This window comes from Leguminivora glycinivorella, chromosome Z, assembly GCF_023078275.1.
Source record: "Leguminivora glycinivorella isolate SPB_JAAS2020 chromosome Z, LegGlyc_1.1, whole genome shotgun sequence".
NCBI classification, from domain to species: Eukaryota; Metazoa; Arthropoda; class Insecta; order Lepidoptera; family Tortricidae; genus Leguminivora; species Leguminivora glycinivorella.
In genome coordinates this window covers 40,393,854-40,412,935 of record NC_062998.1, presented here as the reverse complement: position 1 = coordinate 40,412,935, position 19,082 = coordinate 40,393,854, and the positions used below count along the sequence as shown (strand labels likewise).

Below are 19,082 nucleotides of genomic sequence, written 5' to 3'. Positions count from 1 at the left end.
TCACAGATATTTGTTGTTTCACTAAGAAAGGCATAACGAATAGGTACCTATATAATACAAACACATGAGCTTTTAATTTATTTTTGTACTATTTTTCTATCACTTATGAAGTGCCGACGTAAAACGTAGTGATCAATGCTCTTTGGTGCCGACTACAAAAGTGGCCGGATAGTCGGCTTTCCCGACTAGTCGGTACATCCCTAATAATTTAATTTCCAAAAACTTTTTTAAGGAGTGTGAGTAGAGGATCATCTAGCATAAAATTCCCCGAGTCGAATTACATGAAATTCGGTAGGTTTGGAGTTAATTTGAATCGTGAGGAAGGATAAGTAGGTTGTTCATTAATTTTCGTCCACACGTGAAAAATAAAAAATAAGCGCGTTACAAAACACGGAGAAACTAAAAAGCCAAAAATAATAAACCTTTCAATTCAGATTTCTTATCGTATTGCAATAAGCTAAACATCCAAATTATAAACAAATCAATTATTTTTGTAGTCGGTACCAGACCTGTTCGTCGCCTTGCTATTGCCTGTTTGCCCCACCCAACCATACACAGGCTGGTACCGACTCCAAAAATAATTGATTTGTTTATAATTTGGATGTTTAGCTTATTGCAATACGATAAGAAATCTGAATTGAAAGGTTTATTATTTTTGGCTTTCTAGTTTCTCCGTGTTTTGTAACGCGCTTATTTTTGAAGGCGGTTTTATTTTTTGTTAAAAAGTTTATTTATTTGTTGATTTTTAGTGGTTCCTAGTGATATTATATGTATCAGTCCGAATACATGTACAGTAGTGAAAGAATTATCCTTAAACTCCTAACCATTGAGGAGTTGACCTTCCATCATCAGCTCAGCCACATAAAATTATTACCATCAGACGTAAATACTGGTGTACCTTTGAAAAATAGACTAAAAACATTACATGTGCCTATAACATTTGAAGAGTTCCCTCGATTTCTCCAGGATCCCATCATCAGACCCTGACTTGGTGCCAATGGGACCATCTCGGGGTTATACCGGTTCGATCAAAAAAAAAAAAATTTTGAAAATCGGTCCACGATTCTCGGAGATATCGAATAACATACATACAAAAAAAAAAAAAAAAAAAAAACATTCAGTCGAATTGAGAACCTCCTCCTTTTTTGAAGTCGGTTAAAAATATTACTACTATAGTACTATACTTTATACTTGCGAATTATCATTTTTATGTGGGTGCATTGTGTAGACCAAAGTGTAGACATGGTGTAGACTAATAAGGATTGCAACAATAAAGTGCGGTAAAAAGATTTAAAAGTAACATTTAAATTTCGCTTAACAAAGGCACACGGCAAAGGCACTTGCACAGGCGCCGCCTGGCAGGATAAAAAGTCAGTGTGCCTCCTCTTTGTACAATCACCGGCATAAATATTTAAATAAGTGATGATGTACCTTGTCACTTTAACGTCGTGTTTGAAATTGTCAGGTACGAAGCAACAAGGTACAGAAATCGTCACTTATTTATGCCGGTGACTGTACTATCCAATCAGAAATAGCAAAATGAATAACAAACTTTAAATAAAATACTTTATTAATAAAAAATTGTAAAAATAAGTAGTACATATTATATTGTACATCCAGTTTATTATTTTAAGAATATCATCATACATAGGTAATGTGATGGTTTGGTGATTGCCGACTAATTGTTAAGTTTAATGGGCTCCATTCACGTTGCTACAAATTACATTGCATGGGATTTTAGATCCCATTAATGCTGTATTACAACGTAAACCGCGTATAATGTTTAGCGACGTGTGTGGAGGCCACAGAGTACGTAATAATTATGATTATGTTCGATAGGCACCTATAAAATACTGTTCAAAGTTTTGTGAACATGTAACCAATCTCTAGAAATAGCTACAGCATTCTTCTTTGGCTGATAGTTAAAGTACAAAAATCACTGCTAATCAAATAAACATCAATTTGGAGGTCATTTGGCTAATGCCCATCGACAGAGGCGAGTGTCTTCTAGCGACAGTGAGCATTGCTCGCGAACGACGTATGCACAGTATAAAACCAGTAATAACTCTTCTTACAAACTTCACGCCGCGCGGTGTGTCCCCCTCCCTCCCCTCGCATGCGGCGAAAACATGCGAAACTGGTGATTATTGGGCTGGACAGTCGGGGCCGCGTTTGCGCGCTGTGTTGACGTGTTGAGTTCGGGAGAAAATGACGTCAGCACCGAAGACATATTTTCGTTACTGTAGTGTTTATGGGTGTATGGAAAGTTCTCAAAATGCGGAAATGTCATTCTTTAGAATTCCTAGACACCCAGAAAAGTAAGTGGTTGTTATATATTTGCAGTGTTAGGTACATTATTGCTTACGTAAATGGCGTAAAAGTGAGATTTAAAGCTAGAATGACACATTAAAATCAATAAGGATTTATCTGTAACGACATTTAGGTAGATGCTGCGATCTATCTAGCTCGAAAGTTTGGTACCTACTTAAATATTGTGCAAACATCTATTCAAACATTTTATGTAAATATGATTTCGTCAGTATTTAAGAAACAAATACGTACTTGAATCTTTATTAGATAAAAAGGTAGAAAGAGCGTTGGTACTAGCATAGCGCCATACACAGTTACTAATACGAGTAGGACAGTAGGTACCTACGTTTCTAGTTCAAACGAATCTTTTTTTTATTGTGATGGATTGGGTGTATTCTAGAGAAAACATATAAAATGAACACTTAAATTAACGCTTTTGCAATTATTGTTACACAATCTACTATTGCGCGTATGAGAGTAATATATTTATAATGATTTTTTGTGTCTTCAATACTGACTAATGTGGTGTCATGACGTGGTATTGTTATACTAAAACCTACTTACAGTTAATAGTACCTATTAGATTTACAACAACTTACATTGTACGAAGTCGATTATAGTAACGTTGTACAACCCTGCGTGACCTTGCGCAGTAGTAACGACCGCGCCGCCGCTGCCGGAGATTAACTACTGATATATCCTTATACTGTGACGTATGCATCCGGTTGGGCGGCATTGGAGTCAAAATTAAATTTAAGTTTATATTTATAAATAAAATATGTCTAACAGCACTAACGGTATTACACCATTCAGTTTATTATTCTTTATGAAGCTATGTTCATTCAATTTTGATAGTTATGGGTATAATATTCCCGTTTCTGACTGCATCACGTGACTTCTAATGATTAGCATACAAGAAACGGGGCCAAATATATGCTGTTTATCATAAAGGACAGGTGGCAAACGAGCACACAATTCATATTAATGCAGCTATATGCAGCATGGAATTATATTTTTTTACAATTACAAAATTACAAATTCTAATTGAGACCCTCGCCTTAATAACTATAGTCATTCAACCAGTCTAAAATTTTCAGTAGAAGGATGATGAACACTTTAGCAAGTTCATTTTTCCAGTTCAACTTTAACAGCGAATTCGAATCAATAGCTTTCGTAATTTAACCTGTATTAGTTAATTAATACATTAACCCCCTTATTCATAAATGTACTCTAAAGTTATCATGCCGATAAAGTTCGTTTGTCCTTTTTTTTCACACCAATACGTCGGAAAGGGACAAACGAACTTTATCGGCTTGATAACTTTAGAGTACGTTTATGAATAAGGGGGTAACAATTTAATACATGTCAAACACCAAAGCAAGGACTCCATGTTATAATTAGGTACATCAATATTGATCTTATTGTGTTTATGCATATATTAAGATTAGTACTTAATGTACTCAATAAGATATATAACATAACATTTAAATTAGATACCTAGTAAACATGTACAAGCATGAAATGATGTTATGTCTACAACTTACTCCTAACATAAGGTTTACCTTAATTAAAGATTGTTACTATAGGGCCGGGGTCACCAGTTAGTTCAGGCAGGCAAGTACTGTCGCGCGATAAATGATAATGATGTTTTATCATTTATCGCGCGACCATGCTTGCCTGCCAGGGGTCCAGATTGTAAATATAAGATGACAATAATACACGGGGTCCGCATTGGATAGGTCGGCGTTCTGTATTCGGACCGCGTTCTGCCGATTGGTGACTCCTGCTATAAAACTTGTGATTCTAATAGGCAACTTAAATTAGTAATGACTGAAATGAACACATAACCGGAATTACTAAATACATGGGTCACAAAAAATAATAGTAAATTACAATACCTACTTGTGATTCCATAGATAATAATTAATAAATATAAATTAAAAACTGGTTAGCATTTCATTGTTAATTCACAGTATATAAATAAGTCACCGTATGTTTAATAATTAGGTTTTTGAAATTGTAACAGGGAAGACAGTAAAGTTATGAATTTAAAAAAATCCAATGTTCAATTAATATTTACGCAAAAACATGATGAAAACTTACGGATAACATTTTGACACATTCAGGAATGAGACACATTTTAGGTACAAATATTGGAGAAGTGTGTAAATCTATGTTCTCTTCAAAACGAGATTCATGAGCTTATTATCTTATGTATTACTCCCATAAGATTTGTAGTACCATAAGAAAATTAGTTTGACCCTAAACCATGGATCACCTCACCTACTAGACGGAGGATATAAGACAAACCAGGCGTATAAGCATGGTCGCGCGATAAATGATAAAACATCTGGCCGTCTCTATCGCACTTAAATTTAGTGCGATAGGGGTTGCCTGATGATTTATCATTCATCGCGCGGCCATGCTAGCCTGCCAGGTCACCACAATTAAGTACTCATGGAGCAAGACTGTTCATTTCAATTACAATACTAAAAATACTAACAGAAACAAGATTTGACAGTGTAAGTGGGCTAATTTAGTATAAAATGATATATTATGAACAGTTGTGCTGTTCAAATGTATCCTAAAAAAAAATTGTACCTATTTGAAGTGACCTCACACTCTTTGTAAACATCCTAAACAATCACAGCTGCAAAATAATTGACAATAATCTGAGATTCTCATACATATAATAATAATTAATAAAAGGGAAGGCTATTTGGCATTTCATATGGAATTAGCACATATTCATATAATATGAAGAATCTGCATATTAGAATAGTTGATTTTTGTAGGCCAATAAGCCCTGTTAACTGGTGTAAATTTATTTTTCAAAGTAGTATAAGTTTTAAATATGGTAAAACCTGTTCTTATAAATACATCTCTGGCAAAATTAAATGCGGAGATTTTTAGATCCAGATCATTGTTAATTTTGTTTTTATTGAGATGATTTTCCTACTATTAAGTATTATTTACATGGCTAATAACACTGAGTAGGTCCTTATCGTTGATAACGTCCAAGTTTGGCCCCACAGTTGGGGCATTTGTGGTGTATCACCATGCAACTATCTATGCAGCAAGGGATGAGGCAGCAACCGCAGAAACATCTGAATAAAAAACAATCAAATGTGTAGCTTGCTTTGCATGTCTAGCGTAATATTGATTCAGTTATTTAAGACCATAGGGAGTTATTTTATTTCAGTCTTGAGCAGCTTCTGATGAAACATTTTTAAATATATTTATTTTCTTACCCCAGCAAAAATATAATGGCACCAGATATGTATGCAAGCAGGCCTGGTTTTGTTTGGGTAGCAGTGTCTATCTCTGCATGGCAGCTTGGGCAGATCATGTGAGTAGGCTGTGGTCCGACTGGTACAACTGTAGTTACAATTTGAGGCCCGGCAGCTGAAAAAATCATTGCATATTGCTGTCAATCACATTCATGGTAGTTAAACTAATATGAAACTAATATAAAATAAATAAAATAAAAAAAGTTACCATACATTTTGGATAAAGACTGATAAGGTGAAAAATGCTCGCCATTGAAAACCTCAATTTGTGTAAATATATATGTGAACCTTATTTCTTTGGTATTATGAGATTTTTTTTTAACTTAACAATAATAAGGAGCAGGTGTTCCTTCTTTACCAGTGTTGTACAATGTTGAGTAGTAAAGAATGGACTAGAGTATGATATAATAAAAAAATGGTTTATTAAATTATTTGTACTATTAAGCATACGGAAAATCAGTTAATATTTAACTTTAAAAAAATGTGCCATGAAATGGTCTCATCACAGTGTATCATTGGCCACTTGGTTGTGATAACTTACATATTTATTATTCATAAAGAATAAAGCAAGCAGTGACAATTAACTATTCACAAATAGGCTGCTTGCAGTTGCAATAATTGATATTGCCTCTAGAATTATATATATCAACAAAGTTTTTGGTGTTGAAAAGAATTGGCATTGAGAAGTAAGCTCTATAGCATAAATTGTTCTTAAATTCATTGACTTTTCTTGGAATATTTTTTTTGTATAAACCTTAGTCTGGAGTGGATGTTATCAAGCATTCTAAAGTTGAATCAATTAATGACTAATTAGTAAAATTAACACAGGCTATTTTTGCCATGCAGGTATTGTGTCAAGGACAATAATGTTAACTTCAATTTGACTATACCTACTAAAGAAAGGGCCTCTTGAAATTGTGAGGTCAAAGATTATTAATTACTACCACCTTTATTTATAATATTAAGTTTAAGCAACAACTTTTTGATGAACATACATATGACATACACTTTACAAAATATACCAGACACATACATTAACAACTAATATATTTTGTCAAAGACATTTAAATGCATGATGTAGGCTGTCCTTGCTTTGGTAATAGTAGAATCGTTACAAGGCCACTGTTATGAAAATAAAAATCGGTATGTGTAAGTATATTTGTTTTTGAAACAAGTAGCTGTTTACTTACTAGGAGGATAGTGAGGAGTGTAGGGGCTGGAGGGCCCGACACCCCCGACCGCCTGCGAGTAGCTCGGCGGGGCCGCCGGCGGTGGCTGCACTTGCACATGATAACCATTGCCCCATCCGTATGGGGGAGGGTTACCACTTTTCTCCATGCTATCAACAATTATAATTTTAACTGACAAGTGAACACAATACTCTTAAAAGCAACAGTGTGCGCTGTAATCAATATCACAGATACGATGATGCAATACAAACTTGAATGCTATTTTTAGGTATGATTCCTACCAAACCATTAAACATAAAGCAGATGCTCTAAGAAACGTGTTTCAGATTTATGTACTGCAGCGTTAAAGACTAAAAATGCTTTAAAATAAATTATGCTCTCACTTATGATTCCTGTTTGATTACAATTATATATAATCAAAACAAAGGATGCTAAGAGTGATTGATTACAAAGTTTGCGCAGGTGAAAACGGGGTACAAACAAATTATTTTTTTAGCGATGCGCTATACTATGGGATGAACATCGTATAGAAATAGCAAAAATTTAACTTGGAGAAGTCCAAAGCTACCAACATTAGAAAATCAAGAGTAATCGTCATGTTGGCCAGTAAGTTTTTTAAATCGTTTTTCACATTCACTTTGGAATATTTATACAATATCATACAAATCTCTATTCTTTGTCAATGCTGCCAAACTATTTGCGGAAATCTAAGCCAGTGCTCTGAGGTTCAGTGTGTAGGACACTTTTTTTATTTTGACATATCAGTAGTTCAGTGGTTGTCAAAGTTTGTTATAGTTATTAGAAACTTCAGAAAAGTAGGCTAGAATAGGTAGGTGGAGTAAAGGAAGTCTAATTTTGTTATTTGATGTAACCAGCTACCTGTTTTCCTTGTAAGTTAATGTGGTAATTCCAGAAGGATTAAAGTTGAAGGTTGAAATGATGACTCATAGTGTGATTTATCCTTGTTGTAGTTGAGTGCCGAGTTTGTGTTAAACGAGATGTCTTCTCCACGCCCAAAATCACCTCGTACTCCTGTTTTGCCTAAAAAGGAAGACAAGGCAGAATCATTTTGGGACAAAATTGGGACTATAGGACGAAAGAAGGGGATTAAGGAAGGTGAGATCATAATATTTGCACTTTTTGTGTACCATTTGCGTGTTTGCGTAGGATGCATTAGCAAGGACTACTTGTTGGTACCACCAATATGACTTCATCGTAAACATTTGGTTGTTGCATTCACCCAAAATAGAAAAGTGTAAATAACGTAACCTACTTTTACATGAAGTGTTTTTTATTTACAGTGCAAGAAGTTCAAGCAGAGGGTAAATATGCTATTGACTCACCAGGAAGCCCAACTGCCCCAGAAATTCCACCAGAGGAGTATAGCTTGTGTGAGTAACATAATTTTACATTTCTTCCATGAACATTTTTCTAATACGACTTCTGGTTAGCTGATATTTTGCTTTGTAACAATTGTAAGCCTGTAAAAAATATTAAAAAAAGTATTTATGCAAAGAAGTTATTCTAATATTAGAACAGGAAAATTTGCTGCATTGTCCTCTATGTCTGTAATCCTCCCTATCACTTCATGTTATATTTTTAACCACCAATAATATTGAAATTTCAGTGGACAATGAAGAAAGAGCCATTATTGAACCTCGTTCGCTAGAGGATCCCAGAGTGAAAGAGCTGATTCAAGTTCTAATTGAATGGATTAATGATGAGCTCGCCATGCAGAGGATCATTGTTAAAGACATCAGTGAGGATCTTTACGATGGACAAGTACTTCAGAAGCTTCTAGAAAAACTTGCCGAGAAGAAACTGGATGTGCCTGAGGTTACACAATCAGAGGAAGGCCAAAGACAAAAATTGGCAGTCGTACTCAAAGAGGTCAACAAGGTAAGTGCTGTAAAAAACTGACATGTGTGCATTATTATTTAAGTACCTGGGCGACCGAGCTCCTCAACCTAAATAACCGGCCAAGAGCATGTCGGGCCACGCTCAGTGTAGGGTCGTGCTCAAAAACTACTGAACCTATCAATTTCAAATCAATTTTCCTAGAAAGTCTTTATAAAGTTTTACTTTTGTCATATTTTTCATATATTTTAAACATATGGTTCAAAAGTTAGAGGGGGGACACACTTTTTTTTCCTTTAGGAGCGATTATTTCCGAAAATATTAATATTATCAAAAAACGATTTAAGTAAACCCTTATTTATTTTTAAATACCTATCCAACAATATATCACAGTAGGGCTTGGAATGAAAAAAAAAACAGTCCCCACTTTACATGTGGGGGGGTAAAAAAACATTTTTTTTCACTTTTTATTTTACCACTTTGTCGGCGTGATTGATATACATATTGGTAACAAATTTCAGCTTTCTAGTGCTAACGGTCACTGAGATTATCCGCGGATGGACAAACAGACATGGCGAAACTATAAGGGTTCCTAGTTGACTACGGAACCTTAAAAACTAGATTGATTCTTCACACCTGAAAACCCCCACATTGCAAACTTCAGCAATATCATTAGAGCTGTTTGTGGTAATATCACTAAATAAATATACAAGAATTGCTTGTTTAAAGGTTTCTTCTGCCTCATCTTAACCTTTCATTTGCCTTTGAACTATTGTCAAAGTCTAGTTTGCTCCTGTGGCATAATATGGTAATCTAGTATACCTAGGCTATTATGGATAAATGACATCTCAAAGAGCCACAATTACCTGTTTGTTTAGATAAAGAAGAGCAGGGGCCTATTGCATAACAATTTACAACTTGTATTACAAGCAGAACTCTCTTTCTTATAAAATGAATTGGAGGGGGACTACCGCTTGTAATATGAGTTGTAAATTGTTATGCAATAGGCCCCTGATGGGTTTTTAAGAAAATATTTAAATGAATGACCCATAACATAACTTGTTATGACAGATTCAGACAAGGAATCACTTATTCAACATTAACTAAGTGCACTTGTCTAGCGACAAGCTCTAGACAGAGAAACATGGAGAAATATGGGAGAGGCCTATGCCAAAGGCAACCAGACAAAACGTCTGCGGAGAAAGGCTAGCAGTAATCAGTAAGTAAGTAAGTGCACTTGAGGTAAATGTGTCACCTGGTGCAAGTGCATATTATGAGGTTACATATACTTTCAAAATAAAACATAATGCTTAACATAAAACCCTTGTGCACCAAGAAACTGGCTCTGATCATGTCCCATCAGTGCCCATAACTCCCATAAGGTCTGTCTCAGCCAAGTAATATTTTTGCAGGCTCTCTATGGATCACCTAAGCCAGCTCAGAAGTGGAGTGTGGATTCAGTGCACTCAAAGAACATTGTATCCATTCTGCACTTGCTTGTGGCTCTGGCGCGTCATTTCCGTGCCCCGGTGCGCCTCCCCGAGAATGTCAGCGTCAACGTAGTTGTCGTCAAAAAGGATGCGCCAAATCAACTCTCTCACAGGTACTTATTGATAATTATTTATTAATGATTACTAAGTTAATTTAGATCCATAGAATATGATTTTTTTTTTAAAACCTTACAAGTCTATTAATTTAATGTGCTTTATATTAGAGCTAAATTGAGGCTTTTAACAGCTGCAGCATCTTCTGCATATAAGTATAAAAATCCTAATATTTGAATGAAAAAAAAACACTACCCCATTAAACTGATATCACCTAGAACTAACTAATATTACCTATCACGTATCGAAACTAATAAACTAAATATTCAATCTTAAGTTCTTATGTCAAATGAGCAGACAGAGTAATAATATTCATGCCCACAGGCCCGGTCTTATAATAGCTTATAATTTGATGCTATGCTGCCTATGCTACTTATAATAGCTTATAATTTGATGCTATGCTGCCTATGCTACTATGGATAAATAGCATCTCAAAATCATATATATATATATATATATACAAAAATAAACTCACGCTTATATTCCTGATATAGGAGACTGACATGAAAATAAAAATAAGATAAAAAGCCAGGGCTCTGCTTGCTTAACATAACGAACATCTCGTGTGCATACACTGCACCTACCATAAAGTATTGTGTTGCTGTGGAATGGTCCCTTCTATTTAGTAAAGTTATAAGGAATAAGATACATGCTGCTTGGCAAGCGATTTCTAATGTTTTTTATACACGTGATGCCTAACATAATGTTATTAAAGTAATGCCTAAGTCGAATGTTAATAAGCATGTGTGGCGAGTTTTAAGTATCACTTGATAAACTATAACAACAATACTTTAAGACGCAACTTAAGAACAACCTTCTTTCAGAACGTATATCGAGGATATCACAACCACGTACGACGACCTTGGAATGAAAGGTGAAAGAGATGCGTTTGATGCGTTGTTCGACCACGCCCCAGATAAACTGCAAGTTGTCAAAAAGGTATGAGTTAAAAAAAATATTTCGCTGAGCACATTAAAATTTTGTTCTATTTAACATTTCAATTCAATTATGTAATTCGATTTTAGATTAACCCTTAAATGCATGATATTTTCTTTTAACGCGAAACTTTGATAGACAACTGTGATAATCAGGGCCCGTAACTTTCATGCTGATGACATAAATTTCACGTCACGCTGCATATAGGTGATGCAATAGTTTTATTGTAATATTATTATTTATTATTATTCAGAGCCTACTGTGTCCCACTGCTGGGCAAAGGCCTCCCCCCTCTTTTTCCAATCTTCTCTGTCTAGTGCTATTTCTGGCCATCCAATCAAAAATGAGTCCAGGTTATCCCGCCATCGCCGGTGTGGTCTGCCGGATCCCCGGTTTGATTCGTGGGGCTACCACTCCGTGGTTATCTCTGTGTTTATTGTAATAATTAATCATTATTCATTAATCAATTTAATCACGTACAAATGACTTCAAAAGTAAGCTATTCATACGTGGAATAATTAACACTTACTTGAAACGAAAAGGAAACAATTTGTTTTGTTTTTATAATTTATTGAAATGAATTACATATTGCACCATAAGGACAACCACCGAGCCAGCTGCGCACGTTCACCGACCTGCCGCACGAGGCGCAAGATCAGCATAACACGACTTTACCTAACTAATGCAATTCTATTAGCACGCACTCTTGATTCAGACTTCGAACAATTGTCATCGCACTTAGGCTATAATTTTTGTAACTTTGATTTTAATTAAATTAGTAATAAAAGTTTTTGGTTTTTTTTCGGACCTCCGATTGTAGCTATCGTAATTAATGTAGTAACAAACCTATTTAATGATATGTATGTATAAAAATAAACAAATAATTTAATTTACTTTTCACGTTTTTTGTAGGTATTAATTATTTCACGTATAAATAGACTAGTTTTAAAGTCATGATTAAAATGATTGATGAATAATGATTAATTATTAAACAGAACTCTTGAATCACCTATATGCAGCGTGACGTCAAATTTATGTTATCGGCATGAAAGTTACGGGCCCTGGACTGATAATGTTTGTGAATGTTTTAACTGTGATAGACAACGGTTTTCTGACTCTAGAAAAAAAAATGTAACATCGATTTTAATACTAAATCGGTGTTAGAAGTTAAATAGACTAAATCATATTTATACAAATATATAATTATTGGTAAATTTTATTTGAAAAGTTTAACTACTATTAGAAAGGTACACAATTTGTGAAACCCCTATGTTAAAATGTTTAAAGTTAAAATAATTACTAACTCAGAAATCAGCCTAAATCCCATACTAAAAATCGCCATAATCCTGTTTTTTTTACATTTCCGAATATAGTGTAGTAAATATTATAAATAACATTAACGTTTACATAAGGTTTATATTTTTAACTTTCAGTCTTTGGTTACCTTCGTAAACAAGCATCTAAGCAAGGTGAATCTCGAAGTGATGGACTTGGACACCCAATTCCATGACGGTGTGTTCTTGTGCTTGCTGATGGGTCTCCTGGAAGGGTTCTTCGTGCCTCTCTATGACTTCCACCTGACTCCTCAGGACTTCGATCAAAAAGTGCATAATGTTGCCTTTGCATTTGAACTTATGCAAGATGTTGGCTTAGCCAAGCCTAAGGCCAGGCCTGAAGGTAAGATTGCTTGTTGCCTTCATTGAGATATTAAATAGACATATGATGCTGCGTCCACATATAGGTTATTCGGAGAGCGATCGTGATGAGCGTAAGTCTCTTTGTCACGTTTGGATGGACCTTTAGATGTCAGGATGTCACACAACTAATTGATTTAGTATGAAACTGTAAATTAATATTTTTGTTCTTTATTAACGACATCTTAAGGTCCGACAAGATTGATCTGCTGAAAGTGGTACAGTACCCGGCGACAATGATTGCACATCTGTTTTTCGTCTTCGTAGAGCGTTGTGTCTTTCTTGCTTATGTGACGTTAAGTATCTATTTCCAAAGACCGATGTGCAATTGTGCATTCTTTATCGCCGTTTACTGTAAGTATAGTTATCGACCGTAACATATTATGCAACGTATATATATGCAATCCAGGATTTGATTCAGGAAAGGGATTCTGTCAGCAGCATAGGGTTCGACGGCTCGGTTTAAACCTCCTCTGACTCCTCTCCTTATGTACGTCCCTGATATGGGTTATGTTATATGCAAACATACATATGTATTTAAAATCATATAAACTTCTTTTTTTACAGATATCGTGAACTTGGATCTGAAATCGACGCTACGTGTTCTTTACAACTTATTTACCAAATACAAAAATATGGCTTGAGGTTCTACACTGTTCTGTTTACTTAATTTACAGAGTTTTAGAGTGGAAACTGAAAATACTAATAAGAGTAATAAGTATTAATTATGAAATGTGTTGTATGAAGAGGTAATCAATAATATATTTTATAGGATTTTTATTTACTAAACTGTAAATGTTGTGCCTTAATAGTTATAAATAAACTTTAAAATGACTAGTAATTACTTTTATTTCAATAAATACTACTTGGGAATATACTTTGGCAGAAGGGGAAAATCGCAACGATTCCTATCTGTGTTGCTTGGATGCTCGGGTCTTTTAGATTTTGCCAGGAAACTTAGCATCTAATCAGTAATAAAACACAAATTTTAAACTTTATTTTAAAGTGTAGTTTATTTTCTAAAATTGTAATTGTTGTTTATTGTTGCTAATACACATTATGAAAACACAATAACTTGCCGGCAAGATTTAATAATTATCTAAACACTTTATTGCTTTTGTCAGGTAATTATTAACGATAGCCCCGACATGTGTCGTTTTTCATGTCTCTGACATGCGTTGATTGCTTTTCATTTTATTCAGCAGTTAAATTCAAAGCAATGTTAACTTAAAAGGTAAAATAATACAATAAACTGCCATCAGGTCAAATACTGTATCCGGATGTACAAATATATTAAACGATTTCAATAGTGTGATTTGTTTATACTTTGCAACATTAAATTATAAAATAAAATATTTTCATTCATAACCAATTATTACTCTAATAAACTAAAATGAATACAACAATATCAATAATATAGAAATAATAAGTCATGGTTTTCATAACAATACAAATTGCCTATGCTGAGCTACTCGATTATATATTATAATACATTATAGAAAAAAAAAACAAAGACAGGGACTTAATTGAGTAGTTCGACGATTGGTCTCTATAAGTAAAAGTGCACGTCTCTGGACATGGTCAAAATAGAAATGCTATTTATATCCAGCCAAACAATCATCGTTTTTATTAGATGTTCAAAGTCGAAGATAAACTCGTGTACTTATAGGATTTGATAAGCTTGTTCGGTTAGGAAATCGGACAAGCTACAAAATCAATGAATTTTTGATTCAGCTTAAATGTGACAAAAGCAGATATAAGAAATTGCGTTATAATTTTGACCATATCTTCGTTTTTTAGTATAATGAGAAACATCTAACACCCAATTAAGTATAGATGTAGGTAGTGCATAATCCTGACACTATCATATTTTCTCAAAAAACCTTCGTATTTATCATGCTACTTACCTCGATACTTTTTGTAATAAGAATGACTGAAATAGCATGACACGTTCGCATGTTTCCAAAAAAAATACGATGGTACCTATACCTAAAGGATTACGCATCTGTGTACCTCTCTTATATTATATGACCGTTTTCGTATCGTTAAACTGAAAATAAATTTGAATGAAGCAAATACCAACCGGAACCGGGTTAAACACAACAGTCTTTATTGAGTCAGTTATTTATTCGCGAATACGAACGTGTACAACTCCCTCTATGTTGTGTTCTATTCGGGACAGGAGATCGTTGTTAATTATATATGTGGCTGTCCTTATGGGATAAGATTAATTATTTATAATAAAATGATTAAAGCAGCCTCTCAAAAATATTCATTTCACGTGTATAATAATCGGTCAGCAACGTGGACTCACTTTAAAGTTACTATTTTACTAAGCAGAAACATGTGTTTAGTTTAATAATTTAAATTGTTAATAGTATGGCCGTAAGCAACAAAAAAAATTTGGTACACATGTATGCTTATTTTCAAAGCGTATGCTGTCCAAATTAACTCATGGTTCTATCGGTTTATAAAAAAATACTTGACAAATTCAATTTTGAATCTTGATGGTAATATTTTGACTGAGTAAATAAATTCGGAAACTATAAGCCTGCATGTGTTGTGCTAAGCAAAGGTACTATCACGCAATAATAAAGATCTATAGAAAGACCTATATATACCTATATAGACCTATATATCTATAGAAAGATCTATAGAAAGATCTATAGGAAGACCTAATAAATAATAATAGGCTACGTGCCTCCTAGTCAAATCAGCTTCTTTTTAAGAATTGTCAAAACGAATTTGAACGACTTGCTAATATGGAATTAATATGTAATCGAATTGAGTGACGTCACGGTCAATTCAGTTACTTTATATATTATGTGAGTTGGTGAGTACAGTACCGGCCAGTCAAAATAAAAAAAAGCTGCCGATATTCAGTCGCTAGCTATGCACAGGGCGTGGAATGAATAACATCACATTATTTAGTAGACACGACGTCGTAACGAAGTGTAACATGAGTATTCACCCGAAGCATCATAAAACTACAAATATAATAAAATATCGTTTCTTAAAATTATACAAAACATTGCGTAAACTAATAATCTAGTAAGTACTGTTATTTGCTGTAAGACTCGATTAACTATCCCTGCATCACTTCTAAAAAACTTTTCCTTCCCTATGCTAATATTTATAAAACACTTTTCTACAAAACATTGAATTGGCCGCCACCCTCGGGCTAGCGCCATTTTTTTATAAAACTTAAAATAAATTATAAATCATACTACATTATTACTGGAATGTCTCAGCGTTAATATTGATAAAGCATAATATAAATATTATAAATAATACTCGGAATAAGCTGGATTTTGGCTACTGCCCTTATGCGTACGGGCTGGAGTACATTTATGGGAGCTGAGATCAAACAATTTGGCATGTTTGTCACTGTGAATTGATTTTGCTTGCCCACACTTACCACGTACAAAAACTTACCTACATCTTCTACCTTCTGTACTAAGTAGATAGTAGTTAACTACTGATTACCCTAGTCTATTTCGACTACAACCTTATAAAAAGATTTTATCTATAGTGCATCAATGTAGTTGGCAACACGAGTTTTTGGGAACTATGGAAGAGTCAGACTCCGAATGTTCTGATGCGCCTGCGTGCTCGACAAGCCCCACTTGACCGTGTTGAGCCAACCTTCATAAAAGTATAATCAAGACGCAGGCGAATCAAGTTATTTTCACAAATAGTTAAACTATCATTTAGGTCTCACCAGCAACACTTTCAGTGAAGTCTTCTGCCCAGTGTCAGTTCGTAGGATTTACTTTATTTTATTAGGTATTAATAAATGTATTACTACAAAATTTGGTTAAATATGGTATTCTAAAGACTATAGTTAGAACTACAGTTTTATGGATTAAACTACTGTTCTATGGATTATATATGCAGCATGACAGCCACCGAAAAATGCAGGTATTGACATTATTTTACGGTGATCTCTTTTTGTGAACACACCAATTGACAGTCCTATGATTACTGTAAAAACTTTCATAAAAAATCATTAGCCAATGTTATATACATATAAAGAAATCAGTGAAAGATTATGCTTATGGATTTAGTTTTTAAAATGAGTTTAACGTCGTAAAATTATGCTTAAACAGTGTTATAAATGAAAATAACACGTAGGTGTCATGAATATCATATCATAACTTATTGATTACTAATAGTTTAACAATGTTAAGTAACTTATATAATTAATTATTGTATTATAAGAGTATCGTTGTGGTTTTAGAACGCATGAATAAGTAGATATTACACGATGTCTACATTGGAAAACATGCACCTTAAATAAGGCGACATCTATTGGGACCACCTGAAATAGTTCATTTTCATCCCCGGTGACTTCCATTAACAATTATTATTGTGCTGATATTTTTTTGTTATACATATGTTATAAAAGAAACACCCACTTTTCTTCTATTATAAATTGGGGTGAAGCTGTATCACACTAAAGCTAAGTACTTATTGTGTATTCCGAACAATACAAACATGAGCCAACTATGTTCCTACTCAGTTGGAATTTAAATAAACGATAAAGTCATTGCAACTGTAGTTTACCGTTCTACTTAAAACTGCGGTTGCTAGATTTAACGTTTTTTGTTATAGTTATAAAAGTACAAATTATAATTGGTTAATTTCCCGTGTAAATCGGTAATATTAATTCAATTGACACTTTTTAACGATCCGCCTTTTCCCATCGGTATAGTTCTGATTTAATGTAAATCAGTTCTTGATGTCTGTGTAAAGCCGAATATATAATTAAGAGAACAATATAAACAATATGCCGCAGTGCCTTTACGCTTAACAGAGTGAACGATTGTAGCTGTGTGCCCATAGCCCATAACACTTCAGTTTTATGTGAATCGAAGAGTGCGAATTCCATTCAAAAACGTGACGCGACATAAACGCTTCGGCAAGCATTTTGTAGAGGAGAATTTGTAACAGCGCGCCAAGTGGCGCGTTTTGGAAACATTTTCATTACATGAGAACCTCCTCCTTTTTTGAAGTCGGTTAAAAACGAAGCGTACCTTTTCGAATAAAATCAATTCTAGGGGCTCTTAGCTCAAAAGTAACGACATTACCACACCATTAGGGAGGTCATAGTGAAACGTATAAATTTAATTTTTGTTGAGTTCTTCCAGGTCCAACGGGTCGTCTTCGAAGGAGATGTTGCGGCAGATAACTGACTGGTGGCTGAGCCCCAAGGATCGTGCTTTGGAAGCTTCTAGCCTCATGACCTACACAAAAACAAAGTTTCAACATTTGCTTAAATACCTCTTTGGGAAGAAATCAAAAAGTTTGGATCACATCGTCTTTGGAATTAGTAATTTGGGTATTTTGGGTAGGATCTCTATAACAGTATTCCTTTATACATTTTCCGTAAAAACTTCTAATCTTGGATAAAAATCTATTCCTTGTCCTTTATCCGAGATTCCTATAACCTTACACACCAAATTTCATCTTAATAGATTCCAGAACGGGAAGCATGGTCGCGCGATAGACGATAAAATATCAGGCCGTCCCTATCGCACTTACAAATCGTGCGATAGGGACTGCCTTAAGCTTGAAGAGGTAACAGCCACACAGGCCGATTCTTTAATATAATAATATTAGTCTGGATCGAGACCCATCAGATAGAAAAAATTTCTTTCTTTACGATAACGATCCAATTTTTTGATTTCTGCTCCTTCAATTGCATGCCAGACAAATATAGTAAAAAAAAATAACTAAAACAGTTTACAACGATTTCTGTTCAAAAGTTTCAAAGACGATTACTTGATTAAGTACTAATATTGTTTTCTGTTTAACTACAGCGAGTTCTACTTACCTATTTTTAAACAGATACACATGAAATAGTTAACATTACAATAACTTCTTATCTACTTAAATACATACGTTAACATAATAAGTATTGATAAATCAGTAAACAAGGCAAGTAACGATTAGAATATTTGTCAAGTACAGATTGGACGTATAGTGGCGAGTCATGACGTAGGTACGTTAAAGCCTGACCAGGAATATATGACTACGCTACGCGCCATGTTACGGAATTTCATTACAACTTTCTTCACACTAAATGAACTGTCAACCCATTTGCACCCCATACATCTTCTGATATACCAGGGGCCGATTGCATAACAAAGTACAAGCTAATATTATTAGTGGTTTTGGTTGTAACTTGTACTTTTGTGT

General features: G+C 34.3%; 3 protein-coding genes across 10 annotated transcripts in view; 1 reads left to right on the top strand and 2 right to left on the bottom strand.

Moving 5' to 3' along the window:
- Nucleotides 1-3,303: 3,303 nt before the first annotated feature.
- LOC125241797 (LITAF domain-containing protein) lies at nucleotides 3,304-7,314 on the bottom strand. Of its 2 annotated transcripts, none has more exons than XM_048150438.1 (4): nucleotides 7,174-7,314; nucleotides 6,791-6,939; nucleotides 5,562-5,715; nucleotides 3,304-5,417 (listed from the first exon to the last, which is right to left on the bottom strand). In XM_048150438.1, the coding sequence occupies exons 2-4, from the start codon at nucleotides 6,936-6,938 to the stop codon at nucleotides 5,312-5,314; spliced, it is 408 nt and encodes a 135-aa protein (XP_048006395.1). In that variant the 5' UTR covers nucleotide 6,939; nucleotides 7,174-7,314; the 3' UTR covers nucleotides 3,304-5,311. The 2 variants fall into 2 exon arrangements, with proteins under 2 accessions (XP_048006395.1, XP_048006394.1); XM_048150437.1 differs by lacking the exon at nucleotides 7,174-7,314 and adding an exon at nucleotides 7,072-7,094.
- Nucleotides 7,315-7,497: 183 nt separating this feature from the next.
- Nucleotides 7,498-13,718, top strand: LOC125241796 (beta-parvin). Of its 2 annotated transcripts, none has more exons than XM_048150436.1 (8): nucleotides 7,498-7,619; nucleotides 7,762-7,906; nucleotides 8,092-8,181; nucleotides 8,418-8,689; nucleotides 10,060-10,250; nucleotides 11,076-11,190; nucleotides 12,621-12,864; nucleotides 13,449-13,718. In XM_048150436.1, the coding sequence occupies exons 2-8, from the start codon at nucleotides 7,789-7,791 to the stop codon at nucleotides 13,523-13,525; spliced, it is 1,107 nt and encodes a 368-aa protein (XP_048006393.1). In that variant the 5' UTR covers nucleotides 7,498-7,619; nucleotides 7,762-7,788; the 3' UTR covers nucleotides 13,526-13,718. The 2 variants fall into 2 exon arrangements, with proteins under 2 accessions (XP_048006393.1, XP_048006392.1); XM_048150435.1 differs by having other exon boundaries at nucleotides 7,532-7,680.
- A 149-nt stretch (nucleotides 13,719-13,867) lies between these two features.
- The window catches only part of LOC125241795 (ecotropic viral integration site 5 ortholog), a 60,611-nt gene continuing 55,396 nt past the window's right edge, over nucleotides 13,868-19,082 (bottom strand). For 5 of the 6 annotated variants that reach the window (XM_048150429.1, XM_048150428.1, XM_048150432.1 and 2 more), the window contains one exon: nucleotides 13,868-18,127. In XM_048150429.1, coding sequence (XP_048006386.1) covers nucleotides 18,008-18,127 — 120 coding nt within the window. In that variant the 3' untranslated portion in view covers nucleotides 13,868-18,007. The remainder of the gene's footprint in view (nucleotides 18,128-19,082) is intronic. The other variant, XM_048150430.1, reaches the window with a different exon arrangement.